The 20,428-nt window shown below is 50.1% G+C and overlaps 1 protein-coding gene across 1 annotated transcript; it reads right to left on the bottom strand.

Moving 5' to 3' along the window:
- Positions 1–414: 414 nt before the first annotated feature.
- Positions 415–19,801, bottom strand: ADCK4 (aarF domain containing kinase 4). The gene is given in 14 exon segments (XM_006871521.1): positions 415–801; positions 2,609–2,695; positions 6,423–6,488; positions 8,828–8,935; positions 9,080–9,221; positions 11,608–11,701; positions 12,377–12,458; positions 12,553–12,693; positions 14,213–14,298; positions 14,430–14,552; positions 17,678–17,755; positions 19,280–19,346; positions 19,446–19,565; positions 19,700–19,801. Coding segments are annotated over 14 exon segments (1,683 nt in total).
- Between the last annotated feature and the right edge of the window lie 627 nt (positions 19,802–20,428).

Genomic DNA, 20,428 nt, shown 5'->3' with positions numbered 1-20,428 from the left:
GTAATGTGGGGAAAGCAGCTGGTGGAAGAGTTGAGGGGTGGACTAAGGTGAGAACTGCTCTCCCAAGCACCACCCCTCCCCGTGGGCGGCTGCCCCCTTGAGATGATCCTGGACTGTCAGGATGTTGCTAGGGGGTCTAAGGCACCTTCAAAACAGGCAGAGATCAGTTCATTGGTTCCCTGGCTTAAAGCTCCAGGATACCAAATGCTAACTTTGAAGTGGGAGGACGCAATCTGGGGGGCAGGAAGCTTAGAGTTTCCCAGCCCCGGGGTTCCAGCCTCCGGGCCAAGGAAGAGGGTTGCCATAGTAGGGAAGACCCGCGGGGTGGGGGGTGGGGGGAGGCTCCCAGATCTGGAACAAACGGGAAGGGACAGGGGGGGATGTCATAGCAGGGGATGGCCTGCCACGGGAGCCTCAGATGGAGGCGGTTGTCTGATGTCCATGGAGGGGTTGCGGGGGGAGGCTTCTTAGTGCCTTGAGGTTCCCTCCGTTCAGCAGGCAGCAGGCTGCAGGCTGTGGCTATCCCTGGCGACTGGCCCAGTAGCGGTGGTAGGTGTCCTGGAAAAGGTCCCGGCAGTTGATGTGGGCGCGGAGGCGGGCACAGGCCAGGAAGGCCCCTGCCAGCTTCCGGTGCAGGGCGTAGGTCTCCTCCGGAGGTGGGCGCAGCCGGTGCCTCAGCAACACAGGGATGAGGTCCTGCACGCGGCGGGCAGTGTCTCCCGCCCCAAAGTCATAGGGTCCCTGGGAGGCAAAAGGCTCCCCCAAGATCATCACTGCCTCCACGTGGGCGTCTGAGAATGCCTGGGAGGGAAGGGGGGAGGTGGACAGTCATACCAGTGAGAACATCCAGCTCTCTGCCTAATCCAGAGGAGGCCAGCAGCCCCCAGCTTCAAGCATAGTAAGGAACTCCCAGCTCCCACCCTTCCAAGAGTAGTAAGCAGAGCCCACTTCCTCCAGACCCTGAGTAGACAAGCCGCCACCCCACTGTTGACGTGTGTTGACAAATCCATTCCCACTCCTGGTGACCCTCCATAACAAGAGTAGTTAGTGATGGTGGTGGTTGTGGTTCTAATTCATAGCCACCCTATATAAGGTTTCCAAGGCTGTAAATCTTTACGGGAGCAGGAAGCCTCATCTTTCTCCCGCTGAGTGAACAGCAGACTCCAACGCTGACCTTGTGGTTAGCAACCCAGCTCATAACCCACTACACTACCAGGGATCCGGACATAATACAGTAGAACTGTCCCCAAAAGGTTTGTCCTAGGATGTCATTTTATAGGAGCAGCTGAGCCTTTTAACCACTGTGCGACCAGAGCACCTAAAATAGTCCTCTTAAAAAAAAACAAGACAAAACCCCAAACCCATTGCCATCACATCAGTTCCAACTCATACCGACTCTACAGAACAGAGGAGAAGTGTGCCACAGCTTTCTCCTGAGCAGTAGCTGGTGGGTTCAAACCACCAACCTTTCAGTCAGCAGTCAAATGTTTTAAGCGCTGCATCACCAAAGCTCCTTTGCAGTTCCCCCACCCCGCCCACTCTTTCCAAGGACTTTTGGTGTGGTGCTGTAGGGTAAGCACTTGCCCATAAGGTCAGCGGTTCAAACTCACCAGCCGCTCCTCAGAAACCCTATACAGGGTTACTGTGAGTCAGAATCGACTCGATGGCACTTAACAACAACAACAACTCTTCCTGAGGACTTCTGGTATGGCGCTGTAGGATAAGTACAGGAATGTAAACCATAAGGTTGATAGTTCAAACCCACCAGCAGCTCCTTGGAAACCCTGTATTGGGTGCCTATGACTCCATGGCACTTAACGGTAGCAACTCTTCCCAAAGGAGCCCTGGTGGCATAGTAGGTTATGAATTGGGCTGCTAACCACAGGGCCAGTAGTTCGAATCCACCAACCACTCCACAGGAGAAAGATGAGTCTATCTGCTCTGGTAAAGAGGTACAGTCTTGGAAACCCTATATATACAGGGTCACTATGAGTCCGAGTCCTGATGTGGCGCTATGGGTTAATGCGCCAGACTGCAAAGCCGTTTGAACTGCAAGGTCGGCAGTTCAAGCTCACCAGCTGCTCCTCAGAAACCCTGTACAGGGTCGCTATGGGTCGGAACCGACTCGATGGCACTTCACAACAACATGAGTCAGAACCAATTTGATGGCACACCACCACCACTCTCCCCAAAATAAATAGCTCCTTTCTTCCTCTCAAGGAGCCCAGGTGGAACACAAGGTCAGTGGTTCAAACCCACCAGCTGCTCTGTGAAAGAAAGATGAGACAGTCTGCTCCCAGAAAGATGTACAACCTCGGAAGCCCTACCTAGGGTCCCTATGAATTGGGATCAACACAGTGGCAGTGGGTTTGGTTTGATTTCAGTTACCTCCTCTGTTCCTCCAAGAGACAAGCGTTCTAGACCAGCAGCCCCCACTTCCCTTAGAATAGGTAAGTCTGAACTGTCCATTTTCCTTCCCTCTCCAGAGTCCTCCAGTACAGATAATCAGTTTCCCCAGTGTAGACATACAAGCTCCTCTCTCAAGTAGAAACAAGCAGCTCCCATGCCACCCCTGTCCCCAGTCCCCCATCCCCCAGTGTCTCCCCACCTTGGTTTCAAAGCCTGTGAGGAATTTGAGGTCTCGGGATTTCTGTAGTACCCGAGCTCTGTCCCCATCAGCTGCCGCCTTCACCACCTGGGGAGATGGGAGTGGGGTACAGAGATCAGATTCAGCTGGAGTTCAAAGCAGGGGTGGGGTGGGATTCTGTGCCCAAATGGGACTTAAAAGCCTGGCCCTCCCTGGTACCCACCTCTCTCACTCACCTGAACCTCAAACACAGAAACCTCTCCCTCCCCATCCCCCTTGCCTTGTTTGTATGTTGTTTCCTTCCAGACTGTTCCCAAGTCTGAGGTACAGAGGCCAGGGGTCCTGTCACCCTACCATAGTGAAACGGCACACAAGAAAGCATGTCAGGCGCTGCCCATGGGTCCAAATACTCAACTGGACAAGGTGACCGTGACCCCCAACTGCATGTCAGGTTGTCAGGTTGCCAGCCTCTAGGAAGGTCTGGTTGAGGTCTGTTCTCATAGGAGACTCTGAGCCCCACGAAGCAGGGAGCCCTGTTGTGTTGCAGTTGAGTCCCATTCAGGAGGCCCTTGGTGTGCATGTAGCATGTGTGGGGGTGGATGGAGCCCTTCAGGGAAGTAGGAGTTTGGAGCAGGGAAGCTGAGATGGGCCCTGCCTGGATTTAACCCTGATGTTCTGGATTATGTTCACTCAATATATATATATATATAACATAATGAATCCTAACCTCAATTCCTGTGGTTATGATCCCTTGTGGGAATGGGCTATCTTTACTATGCAAATGAGGCAGAATTCATACAGGGTATATCTTAAGTCCATCTCTTTTATGAAATGAAGGAGATTAAACAAGTGAGCAGAGGAGAGACGGGGAAGAGACGCCAAGCCCCATGAAACTCGCCCAGGATGCGGAGCTCAGAGAGACAAGGCTCGTGCTCCCGTGTGCCCGTGCTCCCGAGCTGACAGAGACAGAAAGCCTTCCCCTGGAGCTGACACCCTGAATTCAGCCTTCCAGCCTTTGAAACTGTGAGGAAATAAATGTCTGTTTGTTAAAGTCATCCCCTTGTGGGATTTCTCTCACAGCAACACTGGAGAACTGGAGAACTAAGACGCCTGGGGCAGCCACTTGCTGGCTTCAGTCTCTAGACAAGTGGCTTTATTTCTCTTTTAGCCTCTGAGTCATCATCTCTGCAGATATGAGGGGGCTTCAAAACAGTAGTGGAAACATGGAATGACAAGATCCCCTTGTACCTTGCTCACAGGGTTGTGGTGAGGCTATGCAGAGGGCTCGGCATGGTGTGTGCGGGAAGCACCATCCCTCGATGAGCTCCTATGATCCCACAGCAGTGGTGGCTAGGAGGGTCGCGACCTCACAGAAAAGGACACCGACGTGGGGGGAGAACTCAGTCTGACTCCCAAATCCAACCCTTCACCACTGTACTGCATTTTCATTGGGGAGGAGGAGGATTGGACCCGGGACTTCTATTCTGGCCTCCACTCCCCCTGCTGGAGCCCTTCTGACCATCTGTCAGGCCTGTGGGCCTCAGGGGACCAGGGACAGGACTTTTTGACTAGAGAAAACTGGGGGGGAGTGGGGGAGGGGGAGTGGCAGGAAGACCTCGCTAAGCAGCCTGGGTGGATGTCCAAACTACCCAGAGATGGCTGGGCTTTGTGCCTCATCATTTGTGCAGAAGGGCCCCAGGGATTTGGGCCTGAGCACCAGCTCCAACTGTCTGTCCTCATCTCAGAGCCCAGAACCTTGTCATGCCCATCTCTGCCCCCTCCAGCCATCAGCTCCCATGAACTGCTCACAAGGGTCTCTCCAACTGTACCCACAGCCCTCCTGGGATCTCGGTCTTAGAGACCAATCCCTATTCAGAGAGAGCTTTCTAATTCTAACTAGGTCCCTCTCCTGTCCAAATCTCTCCCAGAGTACCAGTATAAAGTAGCCACAGCACAGTAAGTCCTCTAAGCCCCAGGATGACCTGGCTCCATCCTCATCTCTGGCTCCACCCTGCCCTTCTGGTCAGAACATAAACCTTTTTTTGGAGGGAATGGGAATGAGGTGGTCTTTTAGAGAGAGTCGCTTTGTAGGACAGATGGTTAACATACTCATCAACTGCTAACTGAAAGGTTGCAGGTTCAGGTGTCCCCAAAGGCACCTCATAAGAAAGCAGCAACATGAGTCAGGAAGACCCCAGTCTGACACATGGCCCACAGACTTGGAATTTGCCAGCCTCTAGGTTACGAATCGGGCTGTTAACTTCACAGTCAGCAGTTTGAAACTACCAGCTGTTCCATGGGAGAAAGATGAGGCTTTCTGCTCCTGTAAAGATTTACAGCCTCAGAAACCCTGTACAGGGTCGCTATGAGTCGGAACTGATGCCATGGCACGTAACAACACCAACAGGATGAGCACTAGAGTCCTGGGGTGGTGCTGCAGGTTAATGCACTGGACCACAAGGTCCGTTTGAACTGCAATGTTGGTGGTTCAAATCCACCAGCCACTCCTCGGGAACCTTACCTATACAGGGTCACTATGGGTCGGAACCAATTCGCTGGCACTTAACAACAATAGGATGAGCACTGGTGTGGCACTGCAGGTTAACGCACTGATTGCAAGGTCAGTTTGAACCTCAAGGTCAGCAGTTCAAGCTCACCAGCTGCTCACTGGAAACCCTCATACAGGGTCGCTATGAGTTGGAACCAACTCAATAGCACTCAACAACAGGATGAGCACTGGACTGCCAACCACAAGGTCAGCAGTTCGAGCCCACTAACCACTCCTTGGGAGAAAGATGAGGCATTGTTGTTCCTGCAAAGATTTATAGCCTCGGAAACCCTACACGGGGCCATGGTGAGTTGGACCCAACAACTGTAGGAGCCATTTCCTTGGGATCAATTTCTCTGTATATATGCATATATAAGTTTCACTGGTTTGCTTCCCTAAAAGAACTACACCAAAGACATTCTGCTAGTACCTACCACATGACCTTGATTACTGTAGCTTTGTAGTAAGCAAGTCTTTAGATTGGAAAGTGTGAGTCCTCCAATTTTGTTGTTTTTCAACATCAGTCTATTTGGGGTCCCTTGCATATCTATGTATATTTCAGGATGGGTTTCTCAGTTTTTACAAAGAAGTCAGCTGGGATTTTGATAATGACTACATTGAATCTGCTGTGGGCTAATGCGTCAGACTGCACAGTTGTTAGAACTTCAAGGTCGGTGGTTCAAGTTCACCAGCTACTCCTTGGAAACCCTATACAGGTCGCTATGGGTTGGAATCGACTTGATGGCACTTAACAATAGCAACAATATTGAATCTGTAGCTCAGTTTGATGCTGTAGGATCAGCACTAGACTGAGAACCACAAGGTCAGCGGTTCAAATCCAGCAGATGCTCCGAGAGAGAAAGATGAAACTGTCTGCTTCCACAGAGATTTCCTTCAAAAACCCTATATAGGGTCACTATGCATGGAATCAACTTCAGTGGCAGTGGGTTTGGCTTTTCGGGTTAATGCCGCTGTCGATGCTGTTATTGTGTGCTGACAGTGACCTTGTAGGACAGAGAACTGCCCCACAGGGTTTCCTAGCCTGAGATCTTTACAGGCGCAGATCGCTAGGTCTTCCCACCCACGGAACTACGGGTGGGTTTGAACTGCTGACCTTTCAGTTAGCAGTCAAATACTTAATGATTGCGTCACTGGGGCTCCTGTTAATATTTCTACTATTTATAATTTCTCGGTTCCAGCTCGTGTGTCTCTCATTCTCGCCTTCGCCTCCGTGTATGGCCTAGATAGATGTCGGTCCTTCAGGGACCCCAGAGCAGGGGGACTCACCTCAATGTAATGATCTGTGAACTCTGTCCCAAATTCCCGGCTTGCCCCGAAGTCCAGCAGAGTCACCTGGGAGCGGGGATGGAGAAGGGAATACTGGGAGTCTGCCAGTGTCTCCCTGCACCATCAGCCATGGGATGGTCAGGGTCCAGCTCCTTTCCCCCAGTCCATGGCCCGCCTCTCCCACGGGTCCCTGCCCAGTACCCCGCTGGGTTCCTCGCCTCTACTTTCAGTCCTAATCCACTCCTACATGGCAGCTGGCAGGGGGTAGGGGTAGGAAGGGGGTAGGGGTAGGAAGACCTGGCTTGTATATTTTGGTCCTAAGTGTTTTTATAATACCGTATTTCAGGCATACAGAAAAGAGAATAAAAATATGAGCCTTCAAAAGTTCAAGGATAAATGAAATTAGGAGACAGTGGGATTTCTTCCCAAACTTTTGGAAGCTGCCTTGTAGGATAAGCGCAGGATCACCAGGTCAGTTTGAACCATACGGTCAGTGGTTCAAACCCACCAGACGCTCCTCGGAAACCCTCTACAGGGTTGCTATGAATTGGAACCAACTCAGCGACACTAACAACAACAGAGTATGTTGGACTTAACAAATGTTAAGTGCCGTCAAGTCAGTTCCAACTAGGAGTCCTGGCGTGGCGCTGTAGGATAAGCACTGGACCACAGGTTGGTTTGAACCGCAAGATAGCAGTTCAAACTCACCAGCCGCTCCTTGGAAACCCTATAAAGGTTCACTATGAGTCAGAACGGACTCGATGACACTTAACAACAACAATAGGGTTTCCAAGACTGAAACTCTTTGTGTGAGCAGTAAACCCCATCTTTCTTCTACGGAGTAGCTGATGTGCTCAAACCACTGACCTTGTGGTTTGCAGTCCATTGGTTATCCTACTTAGCCACTGTGATACACACACAGAAATACAAGGGGGCTTCAAAAAGTTCATAGAACATGGAATTCAAAGATGATGGAAATTTTCTAACTTTTTGAAGGCCCCTCACATAAAAAGGCAAGCGAAAATGTTCTGAAATCTTTAAACCTTAAATCAAAACTATCCCTCAGGTCATCTTAAAACCCAACAAAGTTTAACATGAGGCTCCTTTCTGATCCATCTTTCTGGGATCAGCTCTGGAAAGGTTAGCTAGGAGCCTTGAGGGGCAGGGAGTTTATGGTCCTGGGAGGAGGAACACCTCAGAAAGGGAGGCTGGGAATGTTTGCACAATTGAAGACTGTCCCTGGTGTCATTAAATGGCACATGCATTGGTTTATGTTTTGCTATGCATATTCTCAACAACAATCAAATAAACACAATTTAGGGGGAGGAGGAAATGAACTGAGGAAAGATTTAAAAAGTATCCTGAAGCAATATCCACGCCTACATGCTGATACTTGCTATTTCACTCTTTTAAAACAAATTTGAAAAATGTTTGGGGCACCCAATCCCAATGCACTATTGTCAGGACTCCTGGAGTTAGAAAGAAAACTCTGTGGAGCTCCAGCCGAGCAGGAGCCAGAGGGTGAGTGTTAACTTTGAGAGGAAGGGGCGGCAAGGGGCTTCCTGAGGGTGCTCTGGAGCCAGGGAAGGGGTATCTTGACCAGATCAGTGATTTAGAACGATTTCTCTGTGTGCAAAACAGACACGGACCACTTTGGAGAAATGTTTGGCGATCTCTAGCAAGACTGTGTGCACAGCATGCTGGGAGTCTTTCAGGCCACAAGCTCACTGCTGTTCCTGTGCTGGAAGACCCTTCCCTGCTCCCTGAAGGACTGTCTCCTCTCAGTTTTCAGAGAACTTTCTTGAAGAGAGTCTACCCGCGACCCCACCTATGCCTCTGTATCCTGGCCTTAACCCCCTCCCATCACCTCCCCCAATAACTGACCCTCCCGGCATCATTGGGTCTGAGAACTCAGAAAAGGCAGGGATCAAGGATGTCTTGTCATTGTTGTCAAGCAACAGAGTAGATGCTCCGGTACTTTCTGAATGACAGAATGACAAGAGGAGTAGTGGTGGGTCCCTCCCTGCCTTCCAAAGGTTGAGCTCCCTTTTCTACAGGTTCGCACTGCCACTAAGAAGCCATGACCCAGCCTGAGACTCCACTTCCCAGCATGCCTTGCACCTAGACAGGACAGATGACTGGTTCTTGTCAACAGGAAGGAAGGTGAAGGCAATGGTGGAGCATTTCTGTCCAAAGTGTGTGTGCATGATTTACTGTCTCAGAGTCTCTTTCCCCTTCACTAGAAGCTGAGCAGTGTGAGGACCAACCACAAAGGCAAGATGACTGAGCCCCTGGATTGCCTCCAAGAGGAAAATCAGTCCAGCTGCCATGGGGGAGAGTAAGAGACTACTATTGTGTTGGGCTACTGAAATCTCTAGGAGTCTTGCACATCACAGGGGACCGACCTGGTGGCTGGAAGTGTCATACAGGAAGTTGGCCCAGTTGGGGTCCGTCTGCATGAATCGGAACTCAAACAGCTCCCGTAGACACAGCTTCAGGAGCTGGAAGCAAATCTGGGGTGGGGAGAAGCAACAGACCCTGAAGCGCAACCTGTCTCCTACAGTCTCACTGGACTTGGGGGGGACTGTGGGCCTGGCCTCCCGTTCCCAGTTTGCCCTGGGGGATCACCCTCCCTACTGTCCACTGGGACCATGTACCTGGTTCCGGACATCCTGGCTCAGGCCCTGACACTGGTCCAGAGGGATCCCTCTGGCCAGCTCCATGCCCAGCACCCGTGTGGTACACAGCTCTTGAATTAGGGCTGGCACTCGGAAGAAGGGGTCATCTGCCAACAGCTGCCTAGGGCAAGAATGGGGAGAAGAATGGAGAAGATCCAGCTCTGAAAAACCCTCCATGTAGAGCCTGTGTCTGCTTTCCGCTTCCCCTTTTCTTGCCTCTGTCTGCCCCAAGTGATCGTCAGGACAGTGTGAACATTTGTTCAAATGTTACATTCATTCACTCAACAAATATCTCTGCAGCACGTTCTCTGCAAACAGACGCTGATGGAGACCTGCTCCTACTTCACTACCCAAAACACTGCCGTGGCTTCTGGAGGCCCGAGGAGGAGCCCACGGTGTTCAGCAGCATCAATTTATGTATCGATCCAGAGAGTCCACGGTAATAGGCCTGGGTCACTCAATCCTGGCTGTCATTATTCTGAACGTTGGTTAAGTGAAAGGAAAAGAACCTAGCTTTGTCCATCTGTCCCTGTGCAGGAAAAGGCAGGAGACAGTGGTCAATGAGTCACTTCCAGGGTCCGCCCTTTTTGCAACCCCTCACCCCCAAGAAATCACTCTTGACCGACAGACCAAGTATAGTAGAAGAGTTACCAGTCTAAGATTTGGAGGCAAAGGACGTGAGAGAGGCCTGTCATGGGGGACTTGTGGGGTAGACAGAGTGAGGGGGCCCAGGTTGGTAGCAGGAGCCAGGGGTAGGATGTGGATTTTTATTTGAAGAACACTATAGTGGGGGAAAGGAGCTCTGGTAGCATAGTGGCTATGAGTCGGGCGGCTAACCTCAAGATCAGCAGTTCGAAGCCACCAGTGGTTCCATGGGGAAAAAAAATGAGGCTTTCTACTCAAGTAAAGATTTACAGCCTCGGAAATCCTATACAGGGTCATTATGGGTCAGAACCGACTCGACAGCACTTAACAACAACAACATAGTGGGGGGAGGAGCTCCCTAGATCTCACATAGGAGGGCTCTGGCCCAGCCCCACCTCACACCCTCCTCTTCAACGTCCTGCTTGGAGGCTTGTACTTTTGTTATTTATAAAAACTCTGATGTTTGAACCAGGCCCTGTGCTAAGGATTATATCAGCACAGTTTCTTCTGATCCTTCTATGAGGAAGAAACAATTTCTTCTATTCCTTCTATGAGGAAGAAACTCTTGAAGTCACTTGGCGGTGTGACCTGAGTCTCAAGTACAGGCCGACCAGGCATCTGAACCCACATCTGTCCAAGCTCCAGGTACAATGTCCCCAACCATTGTTTCTACAGCCTTTCTTCTCACTCGGAACCCACAGAGCCGGCCACCAGATTGTGGATGACCTCAGTGAGGTGTGATTGATTATTGCTGATCACTGTGCCTCTAAGATATGAACCGCTATAGCTCACTTTTCATTGCCATACAATGTTCCACTGATGAGCACCCCATCATTTACTTACCTTCCTTGCTGTGTTCAACCCTGAGGTGGTTTCTAGTTTGGAACTCTAGCAAACCAGGGTGCTCTAAGTATTCCAGTAGAATTTGTTGGGGTATTAGAGCACTGAACTGGGCAATTGTCAGGGTTACAAACTCACTTCAGAGTTATGGTGTAGGGTGGTAAGATAAGCACTGGGCTGCTAACTGCAAGGTCGGGATTTCAAACCCACCAGCCACTTCTTGGAAACCCTGTACAGGGTGGCTATGAGTCGAGCCCAACTCGATGGCACTGAACAATAAACTCATTGCTACCAACTTGATTCTGACTCACGGTGGTCCTACAGGGCCGAGTACAACACCTCCACAAGGTTTCTCAGTCTGTGCATCTTTCTCCAGTGGAATGGCTGGTAGATTTGAACAGCCAACATGTAGTTAATAGACCAATGCTTAACCCACTGTACCACCAGGGGCTGGATTATAGGGGATGTGAGTATTGAGCCTTTTTTTTGTTGTTAAGTGGCTGGTGAGCTTGAACCACCGGCCTTGCGGTTCAAACCAACTTTGCAGTCTAGCGCATTAACCCACAGCGCCAGTGTATTAACCCAGGACTCCTGAGCCTTCTTAGATGTGGCCAAGCTGTTTTTCCAAAGTGCTTTTATCACCATTCCACAGGTTTATGGGGTGGATGCTCTGGCGTCCTGTTCTCTACAGCTCTTGGCACAGTCCGATTTCTTAGTCTTTGTCAGGAGGTCTCACTGTGTAATCAAGTTCCCCACCAGACCATGTGGTTATGAGCTCCCTTTGACAGATGAGGAAACTGACATTCAAAGAGATGAAGTAACCTGACCAAGCTTACAGAGCACACAGGGGATAAGAAATTATAGACAGATGGATGAAGGGACAGATGGACAATTGGAACAAATGAATAAAAGAGGAAGAGAATCTGCCAGTCCCACCCCAGGGCTCCAGCTGCCAGAGACTGTGTGAAGTTGTGGGAAGGAGGGAAAAGGTCCCCAAGGGCCATGCAAGGAACTCAGCTCACCTAAAGTTCTGTGCACAAGCTGCTTCACGACGGTAGTCACACTCCCAAGCCAACTCCTGCTGCAGGGCCTGCAAACTGTGCTCAGCAAACAGGCCTGAGAGGGACAGTCCTGTCAGCAGGAAGGGCCACAGCCTGGCCTGCCCCTGCCCCTCGGGCTCCCGCTCAGATGCCTTCTCTTATCGGTTCTCCCTCCCTCCGTCTCTTTCCGCCCATCACACCTTCTGCTTCGGGTCGTGTCTTCTGGCCCACCATCCACCCTTGTCCTCCAGACACAAGCACATACTCCTGGTCTCCGCCTGTTCTGCCCTTGGCACACACTTCCCTCTGTCTTTCAGACAACTTCACACAGAGGGAGTCCTGAAGGCGCTCCTGGTCTTACACACACGCACACCAGTCCCTCACGTCTCTCAGCCGCCCATGCTGTCTCTCTGCATCTCACTCTGGGCCCCTCTCCGTGTCTGTCTCACGCATGCTGTCCTGCTTACAATCCCATCCTACTTCGGTGGCTTCATCCACACCCAAGAGCCTTCTCTCTGCACTGCGTACCCTCTGTGTGTGTTTCTGAATGCTGGTCTAGGCCTGGCTCAGTGACTCGCTCCGAATCACTAAGTTGTTCTCCCCCCTCCTACCCTTCACCACGCTCATGCTCTGACCTCTCCCTGCTTTGTTGTCTCTCTCTCTCTCTCTCTGTTACACACACATGAGCACGCACACACTGAGACACCCGGCTTTCCCCCAAGCCAACCCTACAAGTGGAGGGGAGCCTCACCCTCGGGCAGGGCCACACTCATACTGAGCACCGCCAGCAGGTTCTGGACATCACTCTCAATGCTCTTGGCGACACCAGGGTACTGCAAGGAAGGGCAAGGGAGAGGGTGGGCTTCATTCACTCCTCCCCTCTAGGACAGCAGGGCCCTGCCCCCTCCCTGCTCGCCTCCTTCTCACCTGGATCTTCACGGCCACCTCCGTCCCATCCTTCAGCATGCCTTGGTGCACCTGCCCAATGGAAGCAGCAGCAAAGGGTACCTCCTCCAAAGAGGCCACTTTGGCCTGCCAGTCCCTGCCGAGCTCTTCTTCCAGAACTCTCTGAGCGGAGTGGTCACAACAATCAGGGGGGCAGCTGTGTGTGCTCAGGACCCCAGCACCAACTATGGAGCACTCCCCACACTCAGGGCCCTGTGGTAAGCTCTTGACTGCTGCCCCACTTTACAGATGAGGAAACTGAGGTTGAAAGAAGTCTCTTGCCTAAGGTGACCGAGCAGCTTGTGTCTCTGAGCCTGCACTTGCAGGCCGTAGCTTTGAGCATTATTAATCTATAATTGTTGGTCCTAAGTACCATCGAGTCGGTTCCAACTCATAGTGACCCTGTATAGGATTTCCAAAGGGTGGCTGGTGGATTTGAACCATTGACCTTTTGCTTAGCAGTTCAATATGTAACTTACAGTGTAGTGTCACACTAAGTTAGACAGATAATAACTTTTCATTAGACTTGCCTATCATATGAGGAAGGAGCCCTGGTAACGTAGTGCATTACGTGTTAGGCTGCTATCTGCAAAGGCAGCAGTTCAAGCCCACCAATCACTCTGCAGGGGAAAGATGAGGCTTTCTGCTCCCATAAAGATTTACAGCCTCAAAACCCCCATACAGGGTCACTGAATCAGAATCAACTTCAAGGCACATCACCACCACACAAGGAGCCTTCCAAAAGTTTGTGGGAAAATTGGAATAAAAAAATTATGGGATTTTTCTGCAAACTTTTTGAAGCCTCCTCATTGTACTGACTTGAAGTGAAAGTGATCAAGACCGAAAATTGACTGAGGGCATCCTGAGGCTAGGCCACGCTCAGAGAGGCTCTGAGAGGGGTAGCCACTACCCAAGGTCACATGACGAGACAGCAGAAGAGATACCAGAAGACAGGCAGGTGGCCAGACACTGGAGTCCGTGTCTGCACCGTGACAAGGAGGATCGTTCGTGTCTTGGTACTGGGTATTGACAGACGCTGCCTCCTCTAATTCAAAAAAAAAAACCACCATAAAACTTGCTCCTCACTCACTGCAGGTATGGGACTGTTCTCAGAGCTTTCTCAAGACTCGCTGATTTAACTCTACGATGTGGGCACTGCCAACGCTATCCCCATTTCACAGATGTTGAAACTGAAGTGCAAAAAGGTTAAGCCAGGGTTTGATTCCACGTTGTCCGGCCTCAAACTACCTGCTTGGCTGCCTCTTTAACAGCCCCTGCAGAGATGGCTGTGGTGCTGTGGGTTAATGCGCAGGACTGCCATCAATTTGAACTGCAAGATCGGCGGTTCAAACTCACCAGCCCCTCCTCAGAAACTCTATACAGGGTTGCTATGGATCGGAACCAACTCGACGGTACTTGACGACAACAACAACAAGAAACAGGACTATGACAAACACAACACAAGGTACTCTTCGCCTTCTCCTGCGATCATCATTGGGATGCCATGAGGTATGTGCTTCAGTAATTCCCATTTTATAGGTTGGGTAACTGAGACTGAGGCTGAGGCTCAGAATCAGGCATCGAGTAAGTAGATCAATGAAGCCCAGAGGGTGGGAGAGGATGGGACATACTAGGCACTCACCACCATCTGCCAGCGGGGCATGAAGTCAGCGCTCTGGCGGACCCTCTCAAAGATGCGCTGTATCTGGGGGCTGATGAAGCTGTTGTCTTGGGAGACAGCGGGAGGAGAGGAACAGTGAGGAAAGTGGGTCCCAATGTGAGTATCTGAAGTCGGGGGTATGTTGGTGAGTGGGGTGGGGTGGAGTGAGGTAGAAGTGTGGTCAGGGGTCGTGCTGTACCCTGGATGCTGAGCATTTGGCCAACCTTGAGGGCGGCCCCTCGAACTGTACACAAGGTCTGCACGATCCGCTCGGCATTGGCTTCTGACAGGAAAGAGCTGGAGCCCAGCTGGGAGCTACCTCCTGGGGAGAAAGAATAATCAGGATTAAGAAGCAGGGGCCTAAGGAGTCTAGTACCATTGCATACCCACAACGAATGGCTAAAATGGAAAAAGATAATACCAAGTGTCGGCAAAGATGTGGAGCAACCTGAACACAAACACTGCTGGTGGGTGTCATGGTGCAGGCCCTTTGGGGAACAGCTGGGGAAGTTTCTACTAAAGCTGAGCACATATCTCCCCAGTGCACATGCGTTCATAGCTCCACCAGCAGACAGCATGCAGATGTCCATTTAAGCAACACAACTTATAACGGTCCCAAACGAGACACAACCCAAATGACCCGTCCATGGAATGAATGGACAAACTGTGTTAATATTGGATATTGTCACAGTGTGGAAAACTAAAGCGGTGAATAAACAATCTCCAACCGCACCCAACCACGTGGATGTGCCTCACATACAAAACGCCAGACAGGTCAGATAAGCCACAGTGTGATTCCATTTATGTGAAGAGCAAAAGGTGGCAGAACTTGTGTGAGAAGTCAGGAATGGAGAGAAACTAGGAGTGGCCAGGAGGGGGCATGAGAGGGGCTTCTAGGGCAGCAAATTCCAAAGTGTGGTCTGGGGGTGTTCCCTGGGAGGGTCTCCATGACTCTTCACAGACAGCCTGTGAGATCAAAACTATTTTCATGATAACAGTAAGAAGCTATTTGCCGCCTTTCCACCCCCTGTATATTGAGTGGATATTTCTAGAGGTTCCATGCCGTGTGCAGAATCACTGTTCTGATGTCTGGCGGAATACACATGTGTATTCTTGTGTTGTGCACAGCTGGCAGCTTTAATGTCCAATATGGCAAATACCAATAAACAGAGCCCACATAAATATTCATAAATACAACCTCCGTAAACAGGCTCTTCGGGGGCCCTCAAGGTATTTTTTAACAGCTTTACTGAGAGATAACTCACATCCTATGCAATTCACCCATTTAAAGTGTACAATTGCATGGATTTTAGTATTTTCACACAGCTGCACGACCATCACTGTATTCCACTTTAGAACACTTCATCACCCCATAAAAACTCCATACCCGCTAGCAATATTTCCCCATTTCTCCCTTAGGTCCTAGCCCTAAAACCAAATCCTGTTGCCATCAAGTTAATTTTGATGCATTACGGATCCTAGAGGACTGAACAGAAGTACAACTGCCTCACCAGGTTCCCAAGGCTGTGATTTTTATAGAAGCAGACTGTCTCATCTTTCTCTACACTGGACCTATGCATTCATCATTTCCAAGGATGGGCAGGGATCCTGAGACCATGACATTTAAGAACCACCATTCCACAGCTTCTTGATCTGGGTGCATAGATGAGACTAATTTGTGAAAATTCATCAAGCTGCACACTTAATGAAAGGGGTCCGTTTCTGTATGCAAATGATATGATGCCTCATGAAAGCATTTACTCAGCTTTTAACTATTTAAGGAGCACCAGTGGCACAGTGGGTTAAGCACTGGGTTGCTAACCACAAGGTTGGTGGTTCAAACCCACCAGTTACTCCTTGGGAGAGCAAAGAGGTTATTTGTTTCCGTAGAGAATTATAGTCTCAAAAACCCTAGGGAGCAGTCTACTTGGTACTATAGGGACAATCTGAGTCAGTATTGATTCGGTAGCAGTGGGTTTATTTTATTAAAAATGTATGTTGTTTTTGTTGTTGTTAAGTGCCATCGAGTCAGTTCCGACCCATAGCAACCCTGCGTAGGGTTTCCAAGAAGCAGCTGGTGAGCTTGAACCACCGACCTTGCAGTTGTAGTCTGACGCATTAGCCCACGGCACCACACCAAGTGCTCACTATTGTCCTGGTGTGGCGCTGTGGGCTAATGTGCTGGACTGCAAAGTCGGTTTGAACCGCAAGGTCAGTGATTCAAGTTCACCAGTCGTTCCTCGGAAACCCTAACCAGGGTTTGCTATGAGTTGGTGTCAAGGGCACTTAACAACAACAACAACAACAACGGAGTTCTGGTGTGGCGCTGTAGGATAACGCATTGGACAGCCAGGTAGGTCTGAATTGTAAGTTCAAATTCACCAGCTGCTCCTCAGAAACCCTATACAGGGTCACTATGAGTCGGAACTGACTCAACGGCACTAAATAACTACAATAACAGACTCCTGGTGTGGTGCTGTAGGATAATCACTGGACTGTTAACTACAAAGTTGATGGTTCAAAACCACCAGCTGCTTCTTGGAAATCCTATGCAGGATCGCTATGAGTCAGCACCAGCTCGATGGCACACAGCAATAGCAATTCAGTCCCAATTTGAATTTCCCTAAATATCCCCCAAAATCTATTCTAGCTGCTTTGTTTTTTTCCAACTGAGATCTAGACATGGCTCACACATCAAAGCTGTTTGTTGGTGTCTCTAGGATCTCTTTTTAATCTAGAGTATTCCCTTTACTTCAAGGCAAAGGTTTTTTGAGGAATTTTACCCACAAATACTTCTCTCTACACATGGAATTCCACATCTGTTGTACATAGATCTCCACTGGCTCTCCTGCTTTCACCTTTCTTCTCCTGCTTCATGTTTGGAACTCAACTCCCTATGTCTTAGATTGTTTCTCAGATGATAAACTAAACCAATCCCGCTGCCGTCTCATCAAATCTGACTCATAGCAACCCTATAGCGGATTTCTAAGACTTTATGAGAGCAGACAGTCTCATCTCTCTCCGAGTGGGTTTGAACTGCTGACTTGGGGCTAGGAGCTCAAAACCTAGCCCACAATGCCACCAGGGCTCCTTTTGGATGATAAGCTTCCATTAATCCCAACAAGTTACCTGAAAGTCAACAGTTCGAAACTACCAGTTGCTCCTCGGGAGAAAGATGAGGCTTTCTGCTCCCGTGAAGATTTACAGCCTCGGAAACCCTGTACAGGGTCGCTATGGGGCAGAACTGACTTCATGATAGACCACTACCACCACCACAATAGCAGTTTAGCCCTCTTCTGAGCACTCCACATGAACCCTAAGACATGGGCATGTTCTTATCACCTCCAGTTTCCAGATGAGAATATTTAAGCTTGGAGAGGTGAAGCCTCTAGTCCCAGGTCACACAGCAAGGCCAGATTCTGAAGCCAGGCAGAGTGGCTCACTCACCTGACTGAAGGTGTCTTCCTGGCAGGGTCTTCTTGGCCACCTCAGCCAGTGCTCCCAGCCCCAAGCCCACAGCCAGTCCTGGTGAACGAGAGAGAGAGGAGGCTGTATCTGCTGGCATTCTCCCCAGACCCCCTCTCTCCTCACTGTCTCTAAACACTTGTCTCTGCAATCCTTTGTGGGGGGTTCCTTCTGTCCCTAGATCTCTCTAGGCTTGTTTCCTGAGCCAGCAGTTCTTAGATGTGGCTTCCCAGAGTCATCTGAGATGTAGTTATAAATACAATGCCCAGATCTCATTTCCAAGATGCTGATTTAACTGAGCTAAGGCCTGGCTTTTTTTCCCAAAGCCTTCTAACTGATTCTAGGGTACAGACAAGGTTAAGAAGGCCCCAAACTGACAGCCCTGTGTCTCTCTGTCATCCTGACTCATGTCCCCTTCCTGAATCAGTTACTTTCCACACCACCTTTCTCTTCACCTGGCCAGTCTGTCTGGGCTCTAGTCTCTCCTTTTGACATTCTCTCTCTACTTCTAGCATTTTCTCTCTCCTTGTGTTTAAGAATATCTTTGTTCTTTTTTCCTCTTTCCCTGTCACTCTCTCTAAATAGACCTTTGCTAAGGTGGCTTACTGATCTCAGGGCATGATATTCGCTTTGGGTGTGAGAAGCCCGGGGTTCAAATCCTGGACAAGCCCAGTGGGTTCAAATCCTGTAGGATAAGCACTGGATTGCTAACCAAGGATCGGCAGTTCAAACCCACTAGCTGCTCTCAGAAACCCTATACAGGACGGTTGCTTATAAGTTGCAATTGACTTGAAGGTACCTATCAACAACATCTCTAAATAAATATTGCTGGAAGTTTCGGGGTGCTTTCTCCATACCAGGTACCTGTTCCCAGTACCCAAGTGATGCACATCAACTCATTTCATCCTCACATGCTCCTGAGATGGGCTTCAGAAGAAAAATATCCATTTCATAGAAAAAGAAACTGAGACGTTAAGCAATTTGCTAGTATCACAAAATCAGGGCACAGTACAATCAGCCTTAGAATGTTTCTAGGTGTCAAAGCTCTAACCACACAGCACTCAACTGCCTCTTTACATTGTGAATCAAAATCTTTACACCTTGAATCATGACCCACAGTTAAGATATTGGCATTCTAATTGGTACGGTCCAAGGCATATGTAATGGTTCATCAAACAATACTTTCCAATATGATCACACAAGTACACTCATATTTTCTTTCTTTCTTTTTATGTTAAATGCTAGCTACATACACCTCCCTAGATTAGTCCTTGAAGTTTGCAACGTAAACTTTGAGCAATTCTGCTTTGTGACTTCAAGGCAAGGCAGACTCAATGCTCAACTATCACATGGAAATAATGGCAGTCAGTGCAGTTGGGACCATGTGTGTACAGGGTTTTGCACATTACAATTTCTCAATAAATGTTGATATTGTTCACATTCCTGCTCTCTTTTCCTTTGGTTCTGTGAATCTCTCTCTCTCTCTCTCTCTTACACTGTTCATCTGATTCACTCTCTCCCTCGTTTTGTCCTTAAATGTCACTCCCTCTCATCTAGGTCATGATACCCCACAGTCACACCTACCCCCAAAGTTGGCCAAACGGCTGAGGCGGGAGGCAGGTACTTTGCGTTCTCGAGAGCGGTCACTCAGCTGGGAAATGAGGGGAAGGTCTCAGGGCAGGAATGTGGGTGCTCCCTTTCCCAACTGCCCTCACGGGTTATCCTGGTGGTGGGCCGGGAGCAATGATACCTGAGTCCGGGGTGTCTTCCTGACTCGGGCCTCCCGTGCCTTGCGAATGTCCTCCTCCCCAAGGCCTTTGTCAGACCCATTCTGATGAAACCTCTGGACCTGAGAACTCCTACAAGACAACTGTGAGAGATAAGGACTTTGGTAAGGATTGGAGGACATGGGGCTCTTCTGGCCCTTTGAGGCCCCTCCCTCTCCTTTTACCCTCAGAATCCTCCCTCCCAACTCTTTCTCTTGGGGACCCTCCCAAGTCTTACCCACCAGTGGAGTCCAGGCCGCAGGGCCCCACAAGGCAGACCAGTAGCTCGGCCCTGCTGTCCACAAGTCCCCCTCAGTAGGACCCCTACCTCCAGCCACATTGCCTGAGGGAGAAGAGGAGGGGTTATTCAGTGGGGGTTGTGGGTCTCCCTGCTCTGCCCGACTCACAGCCCTTCGGGGGACCACCCTTGCTAAGTTCCTACTTCCAGAAGACTTCCATCTCTGTTAAGAGGCCCGCAGACTTTCTCCTGGTTCCCCTTCTTGTTGCTAGGAACCCCTAGATCTTCCCTGGCTCCTCCTCAAATCCACTTTCACCCAGCCCCACCCCTAGCCGTTGCTAGGGTCCTTTCCCCGTTGCTAGACACCCACAGATCCTTCAGGAATACCTTTCCACTTCTCTGAGTCTTCTTCGTTGCTAGGCACCCACAATTTCTCCCGTGTCCCCCCCCCAACTCCGTTACCGGGTACCTCCTCCCTCCCCCCGTTGCTAAGCACCCACAGAGGCTTAGCTCCGGGTCTGCAACGCATGAGGGCTCTTGCACTTCCGGGAGTCTCAGAACACCCACCCTCTCCGGTCAGGTAGCCAATAAAGAAGCAGCGGCTCACTGACTAGCACGAAACACACCCCACTGCGCGTAGAGGGCGGAGCTCAGGGCGGGGCCGAAGCGCTGGAGCGGGACCCAAGGGTGGGCGTTGGGGCCTGCTGGGACGCGGCTTGAGCACACACG

The sequence above is a fragment of the Chrysochloris asiatica genome, unplaced genomic scaffold (assembly GCF_000296735.1).
Source record: "Chrysochloris asiatica unplaced genomic scaffold, ChrAsi1.0 scaffold00168, whole genome shotgun sequence".
Classification (NCBI taxonomy): domain Eukaryota; kingdom Metazoa; phylum Chordata; class Mammalia; order Afrosoricida; family Chrysochloridae; genus Chrysochloris; species Chrysochloris asiatica.
The sequence above is the reverse complement of the archived record's forward strand: the minus strand, read 5'-3'. Positions and strand labels throughout refer to the sequence as shown.